Below are 20,552 nucleotides of genomic sequence, written 5' to 3'. Positions count from 1 at the left end.
GGGAGAGGAAGAAGCAGGCTCATAGCGGAGGAGCCTGATGTGGGACTCCATCCCAGGACCCCGGGATCACGCCCTGGGCCGAAGGCAGACGCTTAACCGCTGTGCCACCCAGGCGTCCCAAAAGTAATGTTTCTTTACCAATACAAAATGATGAATTGCTTTAATTAATGTAAAGAATTTGAATTTTGTTATTTTTTTTTAATAACTATCCCATTTGTCCCAGGACCAGTATGTTTTTGCTGGAAATGGTAGGAAAATGGCTGTATGGTGTGCGCAGGTAGGGTGGGCACTTATACCCTGTTCTTAAAAAATTGGGTAGTAGGGAGGGCACGTATTGCATGGTGCACTGGGTGTTATACGCAACTAATGAAGCATCAAACTTTACATCGGAATCTGGGGATGAACTGTATGGTGATTAACACAATATAATAAAAAAAAATTGGGAATACTGCTTTGAGGTCAAATCCATTATTTTTGCCTCAGATATTAAAAAAAAAATCATTGGCCCTGTTTACTGGTCTTGTTTTTTATTATGAAGGTAAGATTGCTGAAATTTTGTTGTTTTCATTTTTAATTAATTTTTTAAAAAAAGGAAACGCAAAGGAATATTACAAACAGGTTTAAAACGGTACTTGTAAAAAGTATATTTTCTTTTTTCCCTTAACCTACCCAGGCCAACTTCAGAGTCAACCATTTAATAGTTCTTTGTGAATCTTTCTGGAGATTGTCATTGTACATAAGCCCATGTTTTATTTTCTAACTCTGCCCCCCAACACCAGTACAATATGTAACCAGTGGTCCTTTCTAATGTTTTGTTATTATAACCAATGTTATAGCGAATCTTTTTATATGATACACATCATTTTCCATATATATGTCAGTACTTACCTGAAATTGTGTAATTGCTGAATTAAAAAAATTAGCAGTTTTAACTTTGAAAGATATTGCCTAGAGTTTCTCCCTATAGAGGTTGTTTTCCTTTGTATGCTCATCATCAATATATGACAGTGCCCATTTCCCATAATCTTGACCATAGAACATATACCTCATTAAACATTTTTATCTTTGCCAATTTGGTATATAAAAATGTTATCAGAGTATAGTTTTATTTGCAATTTTCCCCAATGAGTGAGGTTGAACATCTTTTGATATGCTCAAACATGAAGAGAGATTTTTCTTTCTTTCTCCTTGCACTAACCATATCTTTTGCTGATGTATACTGGATTGTTGTCTCGTTTTTTTGTTTGTTTGGTTTTTTTGTTGGAACTCTATATGTTAAAGAAACCAGCACTTTGGAATATGAGTTGCAAAAAATTGTTCATCTATTTATCAATGTGCAGTCTAGTGTATTTGACACACAGAACAGATACTTTTTTTAAAAAAAAGATTTTATCTTTGAGACAGCGAGAGTGCAAGCAGAGGGGAGGGCGAGAGAGAATCTCAAACTGACTCTGCCTGAGCACCAGCGTGGAGCCCAAAGCCAGGCTCAGTCTCATTACCCTGAGACCATGACATGAGTGGAAACCAAGAGTCCAACACTCAGCTGAGCCACCCAGGCAGCCCCAGAACAGATACTTTTAAAACATTACCCCCACACAACAAAATTATTTTCAATAAAAACCATGAGAGAAATGAACAATAAATTATATAGAAAAATGTACACAGCAAACATTTTCTTTCATTAAAGTTCATATATATATAAAACCATGCTTATAAAAAATAAAAGTAAAAAATACAATATAGTACAAATAAGGAAAAACAGATATTTTTTTTTTAAAGATTTTATTTATTTATTTGACAGAGATAGACACAGCCAGCGAGAGAGGGAACACAAGCAGGGGGAGTGGGAGAGGAAGAAGCAGGCTCATAGCGTTAGAGCCTGATGTGGGGCTCGATCCCATAATGCCGGGATCACGCCCTAAGCCAAAGGCAGACGCTTAACCGCTGTGCCACTCAGGCGCCCCGGAAAAACAGATATTTTTAACTACATAAATGTATTTAAGGAAAAAGGAAAAAATTATACCTATATATAGGTCTGTTACACTAATGAATAATAATTTTGCAGGTTTTTAAAAAGATTTTATTTATTTATTTATTTATTTATTTATTTATTTATTTATTTATTTATGAGACAGTGAGAATGAGAGCACACAAGCGGAAGGGGGGGGAGCGGCAGAGGGAAAGGGAGAAGCAGGCTCCCCAATGAGCAGGGAACAGGACATGGGGTTCAATCCCAGGACCCTGAGATCATGACCTGAGCGGAAGGCAGATGCTTTACTGACTGAGCCACCCAGGCACCCCAATAATATTGCAGTTTAAGAACAATTAAATACAAGGATAACAAAGAATACATTTCATTTTAAAGACAGTATTCAAATTTGGTAAAATATGTCCTGTATGTACTATTGTTTGCACTTGGCACACCTTCTGGTCTGCACTGATTTACTATTTTATCTTTTAAAAATAACAATTCCAAATGGCCATTAGAGTGAAAAAACTTAAAACTCAACTTGTTTCTTCATCCCTTCATCCTTATAATTCACTGTGACAACACTGTTTATTTTGAATCTATTTACATTCAGAAAAATGTGATAACAGAGAGTTTGGAGACAGGAGCTGTACCTGAAATGAGTTTGAACAATTCCAATGCATAATGTATATGAGACTGCCTTTATCAGGGCTGATCTGAGAGTTGACTGAATTAGCTTAAACTTATAATACATCTACTAAAGGATACATTTCTTTAAAATGCCCATTTGAAGTTTACATTTGTACTTTAAAAACTCAGTCTCAGTCATCCCAGCAATTGTTAACTGTACTAACACAAGAGCTACTAGCCAAATGTGGCTATCTAAATTAAAATTAATTAAAGGTAGATTAAATAGGAATAATTCTGCTTCCAGTCAAGATTGAATAATAGGCACAAGATTTACCTTTCAGCCTAAAACAACCATGAAATGGACAAAATATAGAAAGCAATGATTTTCAAGATACTGGACATCAGGCGATGAAGGGTAGTGATCCCTGAGTTGAGAAGTCAATGAAGAAGCTGTATAATTGTTCCATTTGATTGCCTTGAGAGTGCCAAGACTGCGGTGCAGAGAGAGGGAACTTGCGCTGAGCCCAAGGGACTACCTGAGCTGAGGAGACAGATCTGAGAGTCTGAGGAGACCAAAGCAGCTATAGCTCCCAGAATCGAGTATTGGGAAGAAGTGAGTGGAATAGAAGGAGAACGTTGGAGCTCCTCAGCAGATGCCCTCTGAGTGTTCGTGAATATTCATCAGCACGTGGCTGTGAAGAAACTACTGCAGACTGGGAAAAGAACCACCCGAAAAGAATTCTAGGGGACAGGGCCCACATTCAAACAAGGCCATGAATAGTGCTTGTTCACATCACTTGTGATTCGTGGGGCTTTTGGAAGTGTACATGGAAGGATCTTGCCTCAGTAGTGTGGAATAATTAGTCCTGGACTGAGTACTATTCTGGTCCTACGTAAGAATGCTTAAAGCCAAGACCTGAAGGGATCAAACTGTTTTCAGTAACTTAATTACATCTCAGAACAAAGTTCAAGAATATTTATAGGGATACAAAAATACTCAGCATCCAGCAGAGTAAAATTCATAACATCTGACATCCAATAAAGAATACTAGGCATGCAAAGATGCAGCAAAATATGACTCATAATGAGAAAAATCAATTGAAATTCACCCAGAACACTAGCATAGATATTAGAATTAGCAGGTAAGGGTATTCAAATATTTATTATAACTGCATCCATATGTTTAGAGGGTTAAGCAGAAACATGAAAAATATATGAGATCCAAATTGAACTTCTAGAGTTGAAAACTACAATATTTGAGATAAAAAACATATACTGGATGGAACTAACGACAGGTAAGACTTGGCAGAAGAAAAGATTAGAAAACCTAAAGATTTATCAAACAGAGTATGAGCAAGCTGTGGAACAAATTCAAGTGGCATGGTATATGTGTAATTGGAGTTCCAAAGGAAGTGAGTGAGACAGGAACAAAAAATGTATTTGAAGTAATAACGGCCAACAATTTTTCTAAATTTGATGAAAATATAAATCTGCAGTTCCAACAAGCTGAATGAACCTCAAGCAAAAGAACTATGAAGGAAATTCCATTAAGGCATATCATATTCAAATTGTTCAAATACCGGTGATAAAAGGAAAATCTTCAAAAGAGCCAGAGAGAAGAGACACATTAGCAAAGGAACAAAGGTAAGTGTGACAGCAGAGGTCTCATCACTAATGCAAGTCAGAAGATAGTGGACAACGGTTAAAAATTACTGGCCGGGGGCTGGGGTGGAGGATCTGTCAATTTATACTTCTATACCTAACAACAATATCATTAAAAGTTCAAGGCAAATAACAACCTCTTTAGACACAAAAGCTAAAAAATTAATCACCGGTACATCTGCCTTACAAGAAAAGTTACAAAAAAAAAAAAAAGTCCTTCAAGCAGAAGGAGAATTATGCTGGATGGAAATTTGGACCTACAGAAAGGAATGATGAATACTGGAGATCTCTGGGAATATTTGCTATGAGAGGGAGATCAGTGAAGACAGTAGCTTTTATCTCTGCTTTGTACCTTTTCTTGTGGTATCTTTGACTTTGTTGTCAGAGTAGTTTGGACTCATAAAATGAATTATGAAGTATTCACTCCTTTTTTTTTTTTGAAGGAAGAGTTAGAGAAGAATTAGTGCTAATTCTTCTTTCAATGTTTAGTAGAATTTACCAATGAAGCCATCTGATACTGAACATTTCTTTGATGAAAATTTTTTTAAATTACTGAGTCAACTCTTGTTATACATCTGTTCAGATTTACTATTTCTTCTTGATTCAATTTTGGTAATGGGTGTGTTTGTAGGAATCAGTCCACTCATTTAGGTTATCTAAGTTGTTGGCATATAATTGTTCATAGAACTCTCATTCTTTTGATTTCTGTAAGGTCAGCAGTAATGTCTTCACTTTCTGATTTTATTTGCATCTCTTTTTTTGTCAGTCTAGCTAAGGTTTGTCAATTTAGTTGATCTTTTCAAAGAACCAACTTTTAGTTTAATTGATTTTATTATCTTACTATTTATTTTTGCCATCTACATTCTTTCCTCCTCCTCCCCCTCCCCCTTCTCCTCCTCCTTCTTCCTCTTCTTCTTCACCATCTTCCTCTTCCTTTTTTTAAAGGCTAAACCACATGCTACTAAACAACCAATGAATCAGTGAAGAAATCAAAGAGGAAACAAAAAAAATACATGGAGACAAATGAAAATGAAGATATAATGGTCCAAAATCTTTGGGATACAGCAAAGGCAGCTTTAAGAGGGAAATTTATAGCAATGCCAACCTACCTCAAGAAACAAGAAAAATTTCAAATAAACAATCTAATCTTACACCTAAAGGAACTAGAAAAAGAACAAAGCCCAAAGTTGGTGGAAGGAAATAATAAAGATCAAAGCAGAAATAAATGAAATAGAGACTAAAAAATAGAAAAATTCAATAAAACCAAGAGTTGACTCTTTGAAAAGATAAACAAAATTGATAAACCTTTAGCCAGATTCACAAGAAAAATGGAGGACCCAAATAAATAAAATCAGAAATGAAACAGAAATAATTACAAACACCACAGAAATACAAAGCATTTGGCGAAATTCAGTATCTGTTCATGATAAAAACTCCCCATTCATCTTTATTTCCTTGCTATTCCTAGCTTTGGATTTAGTTTGCTCTTCTTTTTCTGGTTCTTTTAAGGTATAAGGTTAGGTTTTTTTTATTAAGGATCTTTGTTCTTTTTTAATGTAGGCATCTACTGCTATAAATTTCCTGTGAGAACTGCTTTTGCCACATCTCTTATGTTTTCATATGTTGTATTATTGCTTTCATTCATTTCTAAATATTTTCTAATATGCTCTGTGATTTCTTTGACCACTGATTGTTTAAGAGTATGTTGTTTAATTTCCACGTATTTGTGAATTTTCCAGTTTCCCTTCTGTTACTGATTTCTAGCTTTATTCCATTATATTTAGAGGAGCTATTTATGATTTCAATATTATAAAATTTATTGAGACATGTTCTGTGCCTAACATATGGCCTATGCTGAAGAATGTTCTATGTGCACTTGAAAAAAAAATGTGTATTCTGCTTCTGTTGGGTGTAGTGCCCTATATGTCTAGTTGTTAGGTCTGGTTGGTTTATAGTGCTATTAAAATCCTCTATTTTCTTATTAATCTTCTGTCTAGATTTTCTATCCATTATGGATATTGGGATATAGAAGTCTCCAATTATTATTATAGAATTCTCTTCTTCCCTTCAATTATGTCATTATCTCATATATTTTGGGCTCTACTGTTTGGTGTGTATATGTTTATAAATATATATTTTAAATGAACACTTTTGTCAATATCTAATGTTCTTCTTTGTCTCTCATAGCAAGACAAAATTAAGGTTAATTTTGTCTGATATTGGTGTTGTCACTTCTAGTTCCCTTTTGGTTACTATTTCATGGAATATTGTTTTCCATCCTTTCACCTTCAATCTATTTATGTCTTTGGATCTAAAGTGAATCTCTTATAGACCGCATATAGTTGGACCATGGTTAGTTTTTCAAAAAATAAATTCTGCCAATCTTTGCCTTTCATTGGAGAATTTAACTCACTTACATTTAAGTTGTTTATAAGGAAGGCCTTACTTTTGCCATTTTGCAATTTGTTCTCTGTATGTATTATAACTTTATTGTTCTTTATGTCTTCCATTACTGATTTCTTTTGTGTTTAGTTGATTCGTTTGTAGTGAACTGTTTTGATTTTCTTCTCATGTCTTTTCTGTATATTTTTAAGATTTTTTTTTTTTGTGGTTGACATGGAGATTATACTTAACATCTTAAATGTATGGCTATCTAGTTTGAATTGATACCAACCTAACTTCAAGAGTAGTTTTTAACCCTGCTCTTGTATAGGTCCATCCCCCTTTTATGTTGTTATGGTCACACATTACATCTTTATGCATTGTATGCATGTTAACATAGATTTATAATTATTTTTATACACTCTTCTAAATCATGTGAAATAAAAAGAGGAGCTACAAACCAAAAATAAAAAAATAAAATCACACTGACTTTTGTATTTACCTACATAGTTATCATTATTGAAGTTCTTTATTTCTTCTTATGGCTTCCAGTTACTGTCTAGCATATTTTTGTTCAGGCTGCAGGACTATCTTAGAGTGAATTTCCTATCTACAAGTAACTAACTCTGTCAGCTTTTGTTTATCTGAAAATGTATTAATTTCTTTTTCATTTTTAAAGGATAGTTTTGTTCGATATAGAATTCCTAATTGACAGTCTTTTCTTTCAGCACTTAAAAATATCATTGCACTCTCTTCTCAATGCCTCCATGGTTTCTAATAAGAAATACCCTTCTAATCTTATTGAAAATTTCTTGTCCATGACGAGTTGCTTTTCTCTTGCTGCTTTCAAGATATTCTGTCTTGTTCCTTGGCTTTTAAGAATTTCATTATGATGTTTCTTGGTGTGGATTTCTTTGCATTACCTTCTTGGGGGATGGTAAGCTTCCTAAATCTGTAGATTCATATATTTTTTTCAAATTTCGGAAGTTTTTGGCTATTATTTCTTCAAATATTCTCTCTAACCTGTTCTATCCTCTTCTGAGGTTCCTATTATGTATATTTTGGTGTTCTTAATGGTGTCCCACAAGTCTTAACCTCTGTTAGTTTCTCATTAATTTTTTTCTTTCTGCTCTTCAAACTGGATAATTTAATTGACTGATCGTCAAGTTCACTTACTCTTCTGCCTGCTCACATCTGTTATTAAAACTCTAGTGAGTTTTTCATTTCTGTCATACTTCTCAGCTCCAGAATTTCTGATCTTTTTAATGATTTCTGTCTCTTCATTGATATTGTATTTGGTCATACATCATTCTCCTGGTTTCCTTTAGCTCTTTGAATGCAGTTAAGATAGTTGATTTAAAGTCTTTGTCTAGAAAGTCCAAAGTCTGTTCTTCCTCATTTCTGTTAATTTCTCCTATGAATGGACCATATTTTCTTGTTTCCTTGCATGCTTCATAATTTTTTGTTAAAACTAGACATTTTGAATATTACGATGTAGTAACTGGAAATAAGATTCTTCCTTCTCCGCAAGGTTGGCTTTTCTTCCTTACTGTAGACTGTAGCTGTTTGTTTGTTTAGTGAGTTATCTAAACTATTTTTGTAAAGTTTGTTTTTTGTCATGTGTGGTTTCTGAAGTTTCTGTTCCTTTACCTTGCACTCAGCTAGTGTTTAGACAAATGTTTCTTTGAATAAGAGAGAGAGAGAAAGCTGAAGGGAAAGGGAAAGGAAAAAGGAAGGGGAAACAGAAAGGAAGAGAGGAGAAAGAAATAAAATAAAAAGAATAAGAAACTCCTCAAATCAACAACAAAAAAACCTCTTCTAGACTTTGCAAATTGGCTCTGTGCTTGAGTTCCCCTTCAACACTTGGCCAGGCCATTTTCAATTCTCTCTTAGCCTTCACTTCATGCTTGCACTGAGCCTAGAGATCATCTAGACGTGTAGCCTTAGGGTCTTAGAACTTTTCTGAGCATGCGTCCTGCCCTGGACATGTGTGTTGCTTTTTAAATTCCCAAGTATTCACAGGGACTTTTGAATGGTCTAATTTCCCATAGAAACTCACTCCCTAAATTTTCCTCCCAAGCTTTGGCACTCTACTCTTTGTCTCAATGTAATCTTTTGTCCCAGGTAACTGTAGGTTGTTTGGTGCCTCACGATGGTTTTTTGTTTTGTTTTGTTATTTAAGATTTTATTTATTTATTTGTCAGAGAGAGGGAGAGAGCACAAGTGGGGGAAGCAGCAGGCAGAGGGAGAACAGGCTCCCCACTGAGCAAGGAACCCAATGTGGGACTTGATGTTGGGACCCTGGGATCAAGACCCGAGCCAAAGGCAGATACTTAACCAACTGAGCCACCCAGGCATCCCTGCCTCACAATGTTTTTGAGGAATGCCCAGTCTTTGCACTCTGAGTGAGTTCTGAGTTAGGCAAAACAAAGACAAATATGTTTGATCAGTCTTTCCAGTATCCCCCAGGCAGGTTAGAACAGACAAACACCATTCTTTTTAAATAAAGTCTGCTCTGCTCCTTCTAGAGCTAGGAACGAGAGTTCCACATGTGGATTGCCATCTTCAAGACCGTCACTGAACTGGGGACAGGGTAGGGCAAGGGAAAGTAGAAGTCTCACAAAGCTTTCCTACCATTTTAAGTTTCCCTTTCTTTCATTCAGTGTTCATTTGGATGCTGTAGGCCTTTGATTAATAACTGCGTTCTGACAAAGTTGGTTCTGACAGTCTGCATGATTTGTGTGTGTGTGTGTGTGTGTGTGTGTGTAAAGACAAGTGTTTGGATTTGCCTACTCTGCCATTTTTGCTGACCTCACTCTGCATTGCATTTTGCTTTCTGTGCATATTGTCTTTGCATCATCTCATCACTCTGCTGAACATCACCCTAGTTCTTTCTTTCCAAAATATTACTGATATAACCAAGTTTGTAATAAACTTTTAGGGTAAATAAAAATTTAAGGTTTTAGTCAGGGTTTATGTTACAGCACAATACTCCCACAGTAGTAAATAACCATATTGAATGAAACATTTGGCTTCCCTATCTTTAATAGACCTTGGTTGTTAATACAGCAGCCAATCCCTCTGTGTTCTGGTTTTATCTCCCAGAGAAACCTGAGTCCCCTTATCTCTATGTCTGGGCAGTAAAACCAGAATTCTTATTTCACTATTCAGAACAACCTAAGTCTATCCCACTGCCAGTTCACTCCTGCCATTGACATAATCCATCTTCAAATAAGTCCATCAAAAAGTTTTGATATAAAAAGGGCATAGGACTTTTATTCCTTAGAGGGAAATGTGGTCCCAGCTTTCAAAATAACAAAAATTTCTCCCAGATGTATGAATTTTATTTCATTTAGAAAATGTAGAGACATTTTAAAACTTCTTTGAACACATTTACGTTGTCTCTACGGTAACTTCCATTTAAAAATGGTTATCTCTCAGCATTCCATTTTCTTTTATAAACTAATATTTTAAGAAGTTCTGAAATTTTCACAAATATGACAATTCCTACAAAATGCTGTTTTTTAAAGGAAAGAAGACAACTTTATTATTGGATGATTATTCAGTAAAAGAGGCTCTTTCTCTTTCTGTAAGTGAAAAATACTATTCTGTTTTGTTTTTGATTGTTTTTGGTCTGAGAATCAAAAATGTAGCTGAAATGTCGTTTCCTCAAAAACAAATTTTTCCTTATTCTAAAGTAACACACATTTATTTCATGTTTTAAAAAATGAATAATGAATAAAACAGAATTTCTGAATTCTGAAAATTCATAAATGTATAAAACATAATATAAAAATCACCAGTAATCTCACTACCTGAGATACCAACTGGTACCTATTTGATATATAACCTCCAGAAACTTTTAAATTGCTGTTTATATGAGAAGCTATATGTGCAAATTTGTGTATGTATGTGTACATAAATAAATGTGTGTATATTTTCTTCTTTAACAAAAATAAGATTTTAGTAAGGGCTTTTTTCTCAATAAATATAAAATGCGTCATTCTAATAGCTACATGACAGTTCATTTATAGATGTATAATAATTTAATAAATTTCTTATCAATGAGCACTTAGTTTATTTCCATTTGTTCTCTGTTACAAGCATTGCGCATGTATTTTAGAAGTTACAGGAAACTTAAAGTAAGTAATTCTCATTACTTAGGTAGTTTTCTTTAAATATTTGCTTCTCTAAGCTGGCATTCAGAGAAAACAGTTTTTGTAATCCTGTTTCAAAATGCTTTGATTACAAAAGTAGGCAATCATCAATAATTGTCTAAAATATCTTAAGTCTATCTAACCTTAATAGATGACCTTCCAACCTGGTTGTAATCTGTCATATCAATTTTGACTGCCCAAGTTCCCCACAAAGTCTCCATTCTAATCAAATGGATTTATTCACCTGGAGGAGACTAGTGCTTTATTATCCTTCTACCATGGCACTTGCTACTTTTCCAGGCTGAAAAGGGTGGCAATCACTCTGTTACTTTACACTAATCCAGAATTATGAATCCAACTCAAATCCCACTTGGTCCATAAACTCTTCCTGACCTCTTAGCAGAAAGGGATTTTCCCTCCCATTAAAGTCCCTTGGCACATGATATTTGTAATATTTTTGGCAATTAAATGTCTTACAACAGCTCCTTCTCAAAAGTTATTTAAATCTCGCTTATTGTTTCCTCCTTGTCATGTTTATGTCATCTTTCTACAACTGTACCGAAGGGTATTGGAGGAAGAGATCAGACATGCTTTTTGCCCAGCATTATACCTTGCATGTAGAAGGAGTTTGGTAAATATTTTTTAATTTAATATGGTTACTATAAATTACAGATCTATTTAGTAAAATTCTCATTCAGTTCAATTTCTATGCACAGATAAAAGCACATGAAAAAAGCAATTTCTTAAAACTCTTTCATCAAGATATTAACATATAATCTTTGTTACGGACTATATACTGCCACTGTTGGTATCTGAACTATGTAACCTCTGAGTCAAAATAATATCTTCTTTTTTTTAAAGATTTTATTTATTTATTCGACAGAGATAGAGAGACAGCCAGCGAGAGAGGGAACACAAGCAGGGGGAGTGGGAGAGGAAGAAGCAGGCTCACAGCGGAGGAGCCTGATGTGGGGCTCGATCCCATAATGCCGGGATCACGCCCTGAGCCAAAGGCAGACGCTTAACCGCTGAGCCACCACCCCCAAAATAATATCTTTAAGATTTCTTTTTTTTACTTTTAATTAATTTATTAATTCTTTATTTTAAATTTTATTTAAATTCAAGTAACATATAGTGTATTGTTTCAGAGGTGGAGTTCAGTGATTCATCAGTTACATGTAACCCCCAGTGCTCATTATATCAAGTGCCCTCCTTAATACCCATCACCCAGTTACCCCATCCCTCTACCCACCTACCCTCCATCAACCCTCAGTTTGTTTCCTGTAGTTAAGAGTCTCTTAAGGTTTGTCTCTCTATCTCTGATTTCATCTTATTTTATTTTTTCCTCCCTTCCCCATGTCTTTAAGATTTTGCTTACATTTTTATCATATTTAAAAATCTACTTAAAATAGACTACATAAATATTGAGTTACTTACCTTGCAAAAACTTATGCAGAAGCACAAATATAACAAAATAACATGAGCAAGCTTCATGTTGGAGACTCTCAGTGTCTGTCTCTCTTCTCCAGCCTGGGTATTCTTTTGAAATTTAATTTTTAACCTTTGAAAAAACATTTAGAAAGAGCAAGTCTCCTAAAGAGCTTTGTACTTTTGAACTCAGAGAATTTGGCTAAAATCCAGAGCTTTACCGTAACTGAAACCAAAAAAGTCCTTCCCAGTAAATAGCTGAGGGAGGTGACCAATAGGGAGTATGTTTCCTCCAGAGGAAACTGATTTTCCCCACTTTGTTACTAGACAATGCCTCAATTCTGTTTTCTAGGGAAGACAGAAACCACACTGGAAGAAAATTTCTTATGTTTTTGGTAAAATAAAATTATGGTTTTTCCATTGTGTGGAGATGAGGATCTAAGAAGTAAAAGTATATGATATTGAAGGCTGTGATGAATACATTAGAAATCCTCAACAAAACAGTACCTTTACCGTGCATCGTTTATGCTGTGATCAACTTTGTGAGGGTTCTCCTGAAGCAGACGTGAGACAGAGTTGGCGGTACAAGGTACTTATTAGAAATTAACTCCTGTGAAAAGAAGGGAGGAAAAGCAGGAGTGAGCAGGGAGAAAAGTGAGACTGCAATGCAGGTTTAACAAAGCCCCGGTCAACTCACGGGGAGCTCTGGAGTGAGTGTGGCCTGTCAAGTGTCTCTGAGTCAGGCAGAAATGGCTAGACCGTGACATCCTGCCTTGCTCAGTCACCTGGTGTGGGTTGCCCAGGAAAGTCATCCCCTTAGATGAGGCCGTTCTCTGTAGCTGAGGCTGACCCTGAAGGATCTGACATTTAGTTGCCATCAGAAGTGTCTGCTGCTCATACTTTTCACAGTTAGGGCAGCAAAACCTTCCATGAAGTGGGATCTGGGAAACTCATCTCCTTGTCTTTCAGAGTCCACAATTTGCACCTCTGAGATCTACTTTCCATATATGCTCCGAGAGTGGCTCCTTCAAAATCGCAGGAGGCCTTTCTTCCCAAGGGAAAATTTAGAAGAGGGAAGTGGTAAGAAAAACTATAGCCTTGGCCCTTGTAGTGGATCTTGAGGCTGCATTGATACTCATTCTCTCTTTCCTGTCCATTACAGATACCTTTCACCTCGGCCAGCCTCAGTTGTTCCCCTAATGTCATGACTCACAAACTTCCTGGAGCCCCTGGTTACATATCCTTCTCAGACCATAGTTGCTGTTCTTAGTCTTTTACTGTCACAAGAGGCACCCAAGGAGCTCATATGGTTCCATACATACTCCTCCTTTCCCTCATTATATAACAGCAGCCCCACTTCCTCTAAATGAGCAGGGTCAGTTATCCCTGACCACATGGTGACTCCTCTTCTTTCTTGATGGTCCCTAGACACAAGAAGCCCAATCGATGTACGTAAGGCAGAAGGCTTAGCTTATAATTCATTGGGATTCTTGCTTTGCCTCCTGACAAAAGTATGCTTCCTTTGGGGAACAAGATCCCTAAGTCTGCAAAGTCTCCACTTGTGGAGACGGGAAGCACAAAGCTCCCAGCTAGTCACTGGGAGTGACAGTATGTGTGGTCATTCTGCTTCTATTCCTTGGCTCCCAGACCTCCATCTTCTCTGTATTGGGGATACAACGCTAAATGAAAGTCTTTGATTCAATGCATAGATTGCTTCCTGGAGGACAGCACCCAGTCCCCGGAGTATTGCCTTTAAATGGCACCTCACTTCTGCATTCAGCAGGCTGCTCCAATGCTCCATAAGGCTGCCAGCTTTCAAGTGGTGCAGTATGTGATATGACCATAGTCATTGACCCACTCTCACATCTCCTTTGCTGTCAGGTGGGTCCCCTTGTCCGACAGGATGTTGAAAGATTAAATACACTGAAATCCTTTGGATTATGATCCCAGCTAAGGCACTGTAGGCAAGAAAGGCACACCTTAACCTCGAATGTGTATCTATTTCTGTGAGAATGTACCACTGGCCCTTTTAAGATTGAAAGGACCAACTGTGTCAATTTACCAACAAGTAGCTAGTTGGTATCCTTGATGAATTGTGCTTCATGTGGATGCCGCATTAGTCTCTGTTGCTTTCAGATTGGACATTTGCTGATGGCATCAGATAAATAAATCTTCAGGGGCCCATCAATTGGCTGAGTCATTTTGTTGGTTATTTAGTATCTTTTCTCTGGGCGGATGTTTGCTAGTGATACAAATATTTCTATACTTCATTCCCACTCCTCTATGTACATCCACATGTTTCTACCCCAGATCTTCTTGTTCTTAATCCTTGAATACTTTTTATTCTAAGAAAAAAGACAGTCAGGCAATCACTATTGCCCATGATTCCACATACAGTCTAGTCTTGGGCCACTGATTTTTCCACACAAAGTGGGTGACCAGGTGTATTATCTGAAGCTCTGCCCATTGTGAAGACTTTCCCTTAGCACTGCGTTTTAAAACCACTCCTAAGTTTGGCTGTATTGCGGCTGCTGTCTACTTTCAGCTTATACCTACACACTGAGCCAACCCACCTGTAAACCAAACATGTTTTTCCCTCCTCCTGGTCATACCACATTCCTTATAGAGCCAGAGGTGTGAGCTGAGGCAAGGACTTGGGTGTGAAGGTTTGGATTAGGTGGGGAGGGGTCCGGGTTGTATTTGGTTCTGGATGCAATACTTCCATTTTATAATACGTTTTTGCTGGGCCTGCTCAACTTTAGGTTTTGGTTTTGTTTTATTTATTAATTTATTTTTTATTTGACAGGGAGAGAGACAGCCAGCAAGAGAAGGAACACAAGCAGGGGGAATGGGAGAGGAAGAAGCAGGCTCCCAGTGGAGGAGCCTGACGCGGGGCTCGATCCCAGAATGCCAGGATCACGCCCTGAGCCGAAGGCAGACGTTTAACGACGAGCCACCCAGGCGCCCCTCAACCTTAGGTTTTGTGGGTCTGTTAGGACCTGGTTCACAATGGGCATTTCTGGTCACATGGTGATATAGTGTTCAATATTCAGTAATTCCAGATTTACCAGGGTCCACTAGTACACAGTTGTTTCTCAAAAAGAGTGCATTTATCTGCTGCAGATAATTCATGGCTTTGCTCCAGAACCCCAGGGTTCTCTATTGTAATTCTCTCAATGGTTCTTTCTCAAACATCATGCAATGTTTTTCCCCACCACTGACAATTGTAACATTATAGGTTCTGTCAAATTCGTGCAGAACTCTTTCCTACTCTGGCAGTCTGAGCAGTATTCCTCAGTGTTTTGTGCTTCCTTCTTTGTGAAAGGTAGTTCAAGATGAAATAATTTGTCTTTTAATTTAGAGAAGATATCCTGTCAGGTTTCCAAGCACTGGTTTCCTAAAAATTTTATTGATGTGCCAGACCTTGTCTCCTGCACAACAGTGTAAACCACTGAACTATACACTTAAAAATGATTAATATGGTAAAGTTTGTTATGTGTCTTATCAAGGCATTCAGCATGCTAGCCACCTCTTGCTTACCTGCTCCGATCAAGGTAATGCCATCAATGTAATGGAAGAATGTGATGTTATACAGGAAGTCCAGATGATCCAGGTCTCCTCAGACTTTATTATGATGGAAGATGGGAGATAAAACCTGTGGAAAAACTGTAATGTATATTGTTGCTCATCCTATGTGAACAAGAACTGTTTCTGATCTTCTTTTCCATTTAAAATACTTAGAGTGGTTCATGTTTTCCTGACCAAATTCTTATCGATACATGTTATAATATTGCTAAAACCAGAACCAAGATTATCTCTAAAAGAAATTCAACTGAAACAAGTATGAAACCTTAAGTAAGGAGTGATTTCTAGGCTTAGACAGAATAGAAGAAAACAACAACATGGAATGCTTTGGTGGCTCAGTCAGTTAAGCGTCTGCCTTTGGCTCAAGTCACCCCAGGGTCCTTGGATCGAGTCCTGCACCAGGCTCCTTGCTCAGCAGGGAGCCTGCTTCTCCCTCTGCCTGTGCTCTCTCCTCCCCCCTTCTGACAGATAAATAAATAAAATCTTCTACAAAATAAAATTAGGGGCGCCTGGGTGGCACAGCGGTTAAGCGTCTGCCTTCGGCTCAGGGCGTGATCCCGGTGTTATGGGATCGAGCCCCACGTCAGGCTCTTCCGCTATGAGCCTGCTTCTTCCTCTCCCACTCCCCCTGCTTGTGTTCCCTCTCTTGCTGGCTGTCTCTATCTCTGTCGAATAAATAAATAAAATCTTAAAAAAAAAATTAAATTAAATTCAAGAAAAAACAACAAAAAAGACAAATATCCCAATTACATTTAAATTTTTACAATAAAATCACTGAAAAAAGTGAACTAAGCATAAAACTCAGGAAAGAATGAAGAATATAATGAATCAAAAGTGACAGAAAGGAAATAATAAAGACATAAGCAATAGTAAAGAAACCAGAAAGTAAAAAGTAACAGATTTGATACATAAACCAATGAATCATTTTGAGAAATTAAAAAGAGAGTTAAACAATTTTAGAGGAGAGCTATTGAAGTGGAAATTTTTAGGGGGCTGCCAACATCCACTTTCCTACATAATAGGTTCCCAATTTTCTTTGCGGAATTACCTTTCCTCTATTATGTGTTGTTTTGGTGGGAGAATAATTCTCAGCACCTGCTTTCCAAAATGGAAGTTAAGAAAGCCATATCCAGCCTCTTTCCATTCCGTTTTATAGACCAGGGACTGATCAAAGAGTCTCTCTCCCTGGTGTTTGAATCTTGAGTTCAGTGATAGGAGAACAGAAGAACCAACTGGGAACTATTTACTGAAGCAGCAGCAGCAGCAGAAGCAGCGTGCAGGTCAGATGGTTTAGCTGTTAGTTGTAACACCAGTTTCCTGTCATTCTTTTCTCCTTCCTGAGTGACTATCCTCAGTTCTTAAGCCCAGTTTCTTAGCCTCCTGTCAATATGTGAATATCCTATTATCTTCCAAATGAATTTTCTTCTACTAAAGTCAGCCAGAGTTGGTTTGGTGGCTTGTCACTTAGAACCTTGAGTGATAAAAGCACGTGCAACTTATCAAATAATCTGAAGATCTAGATGAAAATTTCAAGGAAAATAAAATGATCAGAATTTACTCAGAAAGAGGTAGAAAATTCAAATAAATTAATAGCTAACGAGAAATAGAAAAGTTAAAGATTTTACCCCCCCAAACACTAAGTTTTATTAACTCTTTTTTTTTAAGATTTTATTTTTAAGTAATCTCTACACCCAACAGGGAGCTTGAACTTACAACCCTGAGATCAAGAGTTGCACACTCTACTGACTGAGCCAGCCAGGTGTCCCTATTTTTTTTTTTTTAAAGATTTTATTTTACTAACTCTTTTAAGAAAGATCATTCCTCTGTTATTTAAACTTTTCCAGAACACAGGAAAAGATGGAAAGCCCTCCAATTTATTAGCAATACTTTGATACTCTTACCCAAAACTGGTAAGACGGGCCTGTGAAAGAAATATATAAGCTAATAATTATAATTAATTATTCATGTATATGCAATGATCCTAAATAAAATATTAGCAAATTATACATTATAAACTACAGTATATTAAAAACAATATAATGACCAAGTGGGGAGCATTTAAAAAATATACAGGGATATACAGCACTAGGATATCTATTAAGGTAATTCAGTATATTAAAAGCTTTAATTAATTAAAATGATAGATTAAATAAGATAATCTGAAAATTATATCATAAGATATGGAAAAGATATTTGATATGAGTTTAACATAAACTCTTGATTTTTAAAAAGTAAGCAATCTAGAAAAAGAACAAATATCACTAACCTGATAAAGGGTAGAAACCAACAGTTAACACCATATACAGTGGTGAAACACTAAAGGCAAACCCAGAAAAATCAAAGATGCTGTATTTCAATACTGTTGTTGTTGTTGGAGGCAATCAACATGAAAAATCATAAATATTGGGGTGGAAGAGACAAAACTGCCATTATTTGTAGATGAAATGACTGTCTACTTAGATAAAAGTACTTGAAAAAGTATTGGACCTAATGTCAAAGTTATTAAAACAAATGGATGCAAAATCAATAGAAGATAATGACTTTCCTAATCTGTCAGCAATTAAAAAGGAAATGTAATGGATGGTTCATAATGACTGACATTCTTATATAGTTAGTTTGTATCTCTTCCCTCCTAACATGTCAGTGAGAATAAATATAAAAATACAAATAATTCCAGGGCGCCTGGGTGGCTCAGTCAATTAAGTGTCTGCCTTCTGCTCAGGTCATGATCTCAGGGTCCTGGCATCCAGCCCCGCGTTGGGCTCTCTGCTCAGTGGGGAGTTTGCTTCTCCTTCGCCCTCTGAGCCCCCTCCTCACTTGTGCTCTCTCTCTCTGTCTCAGATAAATAAATAAAACTTTTTTAAAAATAAAAAATAAACAAAAATGATTCCATTGCACCATCAAAAACTGAAGACGGATTCCATCAATAGGATATAAACACTGAAGAATTACTGAAGATGTACAATAGAGAGGACGAGATTAATTGCAAAACTTAACAAAGTTTAAGAAAAGTTACACAGGTGACAATGAGGTATCCAAAATAAGGGAGACCACAAAAGAAATAGAAATAATGGAAATCTGAGAGAAGTGAAGGACGAGGTGATCAATTAGAGAAAGGTCAGAACAGCTGAGCCAGTACATTCTTTTTTTTTAATTTTATTTTTAAGTACTCTCTATACCCAATGTGGGGCTCGAACTCAAAACCCCAAGACCAAGTGTTGCATGCTCTACTAGCTGAGCCAGCCAGGTGCCCTGAGCCAGTACCCATTCTTGGGATAACTTACTTCAGCATTTGCTCTAGGATAAAGTCTGCAGAAGGCTCTCTGCCCATCATGTTCTAACTTAGCACTTCCTGAATGGATAGTGGGGCAGAAGAAACAAAGAAACATTCCAGGTATATACAACTTCATGGGGTTCAGGAAATCTCTGCATTTGAAAACTAAGCCATAGGCAAGCTCCTGAGACCTCACATCCTACCCTACCCCTCTCCTGTACCATCATCCACAGAGATCCTGATAAGGATTTACACAACCAGAATGTACAGCACAAGAAAAAGAAGGATCAACCTCATTTATGACTATGGGTGCAAAAATTCTAAACAAAATATCAGCAAATTGATATAAACAAAATCTTAAATAGGATTCAGCAGTCTGTAAATAATAACATCAACACTTGACAACTATTTTACGCGCACACACACACACACAATTGTCTGTAGGCTCAAGTAAATAAGTAATTAGGTTAATGTCATAATTAAAGGGTAGAAGAGACACAAGTTTGAATTCAAAGAAGCAAAAACATTGTAGTCTTTGAATTGAAAATTTCAGTGTGAACCATGATTTTTTCTTTCTAAAAGTATATACCTCCTATCTGTGTTCACCGATAATGCCTGGAAGTTATGATAATCCAGAAGCAAAAACCATCCCATTGTGCCCAGATCATGTTCTTTATATACTATTTCTCACTAAAAGAAGCAAGGGCTCCTTGGAGAAAGGGCTGAGGCAGGAAACATATAAGTCAGATAAAGACATCTTGTGTCAGAAAGCAAGAAAGCTAGTACTAGTGAGTAGTAATAAAAGACAGGACCCAACTTGAAGGGTCTCTCACGAGTCAAAGATGAAGCAATTTAAGCACTTGAAAAATAATAATGATAACAAAGGACTGAAGTAAAAATAAATATTAAAAAATGAGGGAAAGAAAATTAAACAATTAGGAATGATAAAATCAGGCTATCACCACCACTTTGTAACCACTTATAAACCAATAAATCTGGGTGATCATCATCAGTTGTTGCTAAAACCATTAGGTGAAAAGCTGGAAGGGGACTTTCTAGTAGACAAATTAGGCTGATACACTGATCCCACTGATTAATCTTACTATTGCCAAGAGAGACAACTGGATGCCAAGTGCCTCCTCGTGTGGAAAACATGAAATACTCTTGCAAAAAAAAAAATTGAACTTTGATCATAATCAATTTTCTAGATCTCACTACCAGTTAACTACCAGTTTATAGGAAATAGAGGATAGAGAAACATGGTTTATACCACCAAGAGCTTAGAAAATACTACGAGATAAAAGATTCCGTTTCTTCAACAAATAAATGCCATGAAAAAAATTAGGGGAGGAAACTGATCAAGAATAAGAGACCTAGAGATATATCAGTCAAATGTAATACATAGGCATAGCTTGGATCTTTACTTGCTCAAAGCAACTATTAATAGACAGTTTGAAATAATTAG

The 20,552-nt window shown here is 36.6% G+C and overlaps 1 protein-coding gene across 2 annotated transcripts in view; it reads right to left on the bottom strand.

Annotated features, from left to right (window-relative positions):
* CFI (complement factor I) overlaps positions 1 to 12,407 on the bottom strand; it is a 56,478-nt gene extending 44,071 nt beyond the window's left edge. For both annotated transcript variants that reach the window (XM_019810024.2, XM_011237361.3), the window contains exon 1: positions 12,238 to 12,407. In XM_019810024.2, the coding sequence (XP_019665583.2) occupies positions 12,238 to 12,375 (138 nt within the window). In that variant the 5' untranslated portion in view covers positions 12,376 to 12,407. The remainder of the gene's footprint in view (positions 1 to 12,237) is intronic.
* Positions 12,408 to 20,552: the final 8,145 nt, after the last annotated feature.

This window comes from Ailuropoda melanoleuca, chromosome 11, assembly GCF_002007445.2.
Source record: "Ailuropoda melanoleuca isolate Jingjing chromosome 11, ASM200744v2, whole genome shotgun sequence".
NCBI lineage: Eukaryota > Metazoa > Chordata > Mammalia > Carnivora > Ursidae > Ailuropoda > Ailuropoda melanoleuca.
This window is presented reverse-complemented; position numbering and strand designations above follow the sequence as displayed.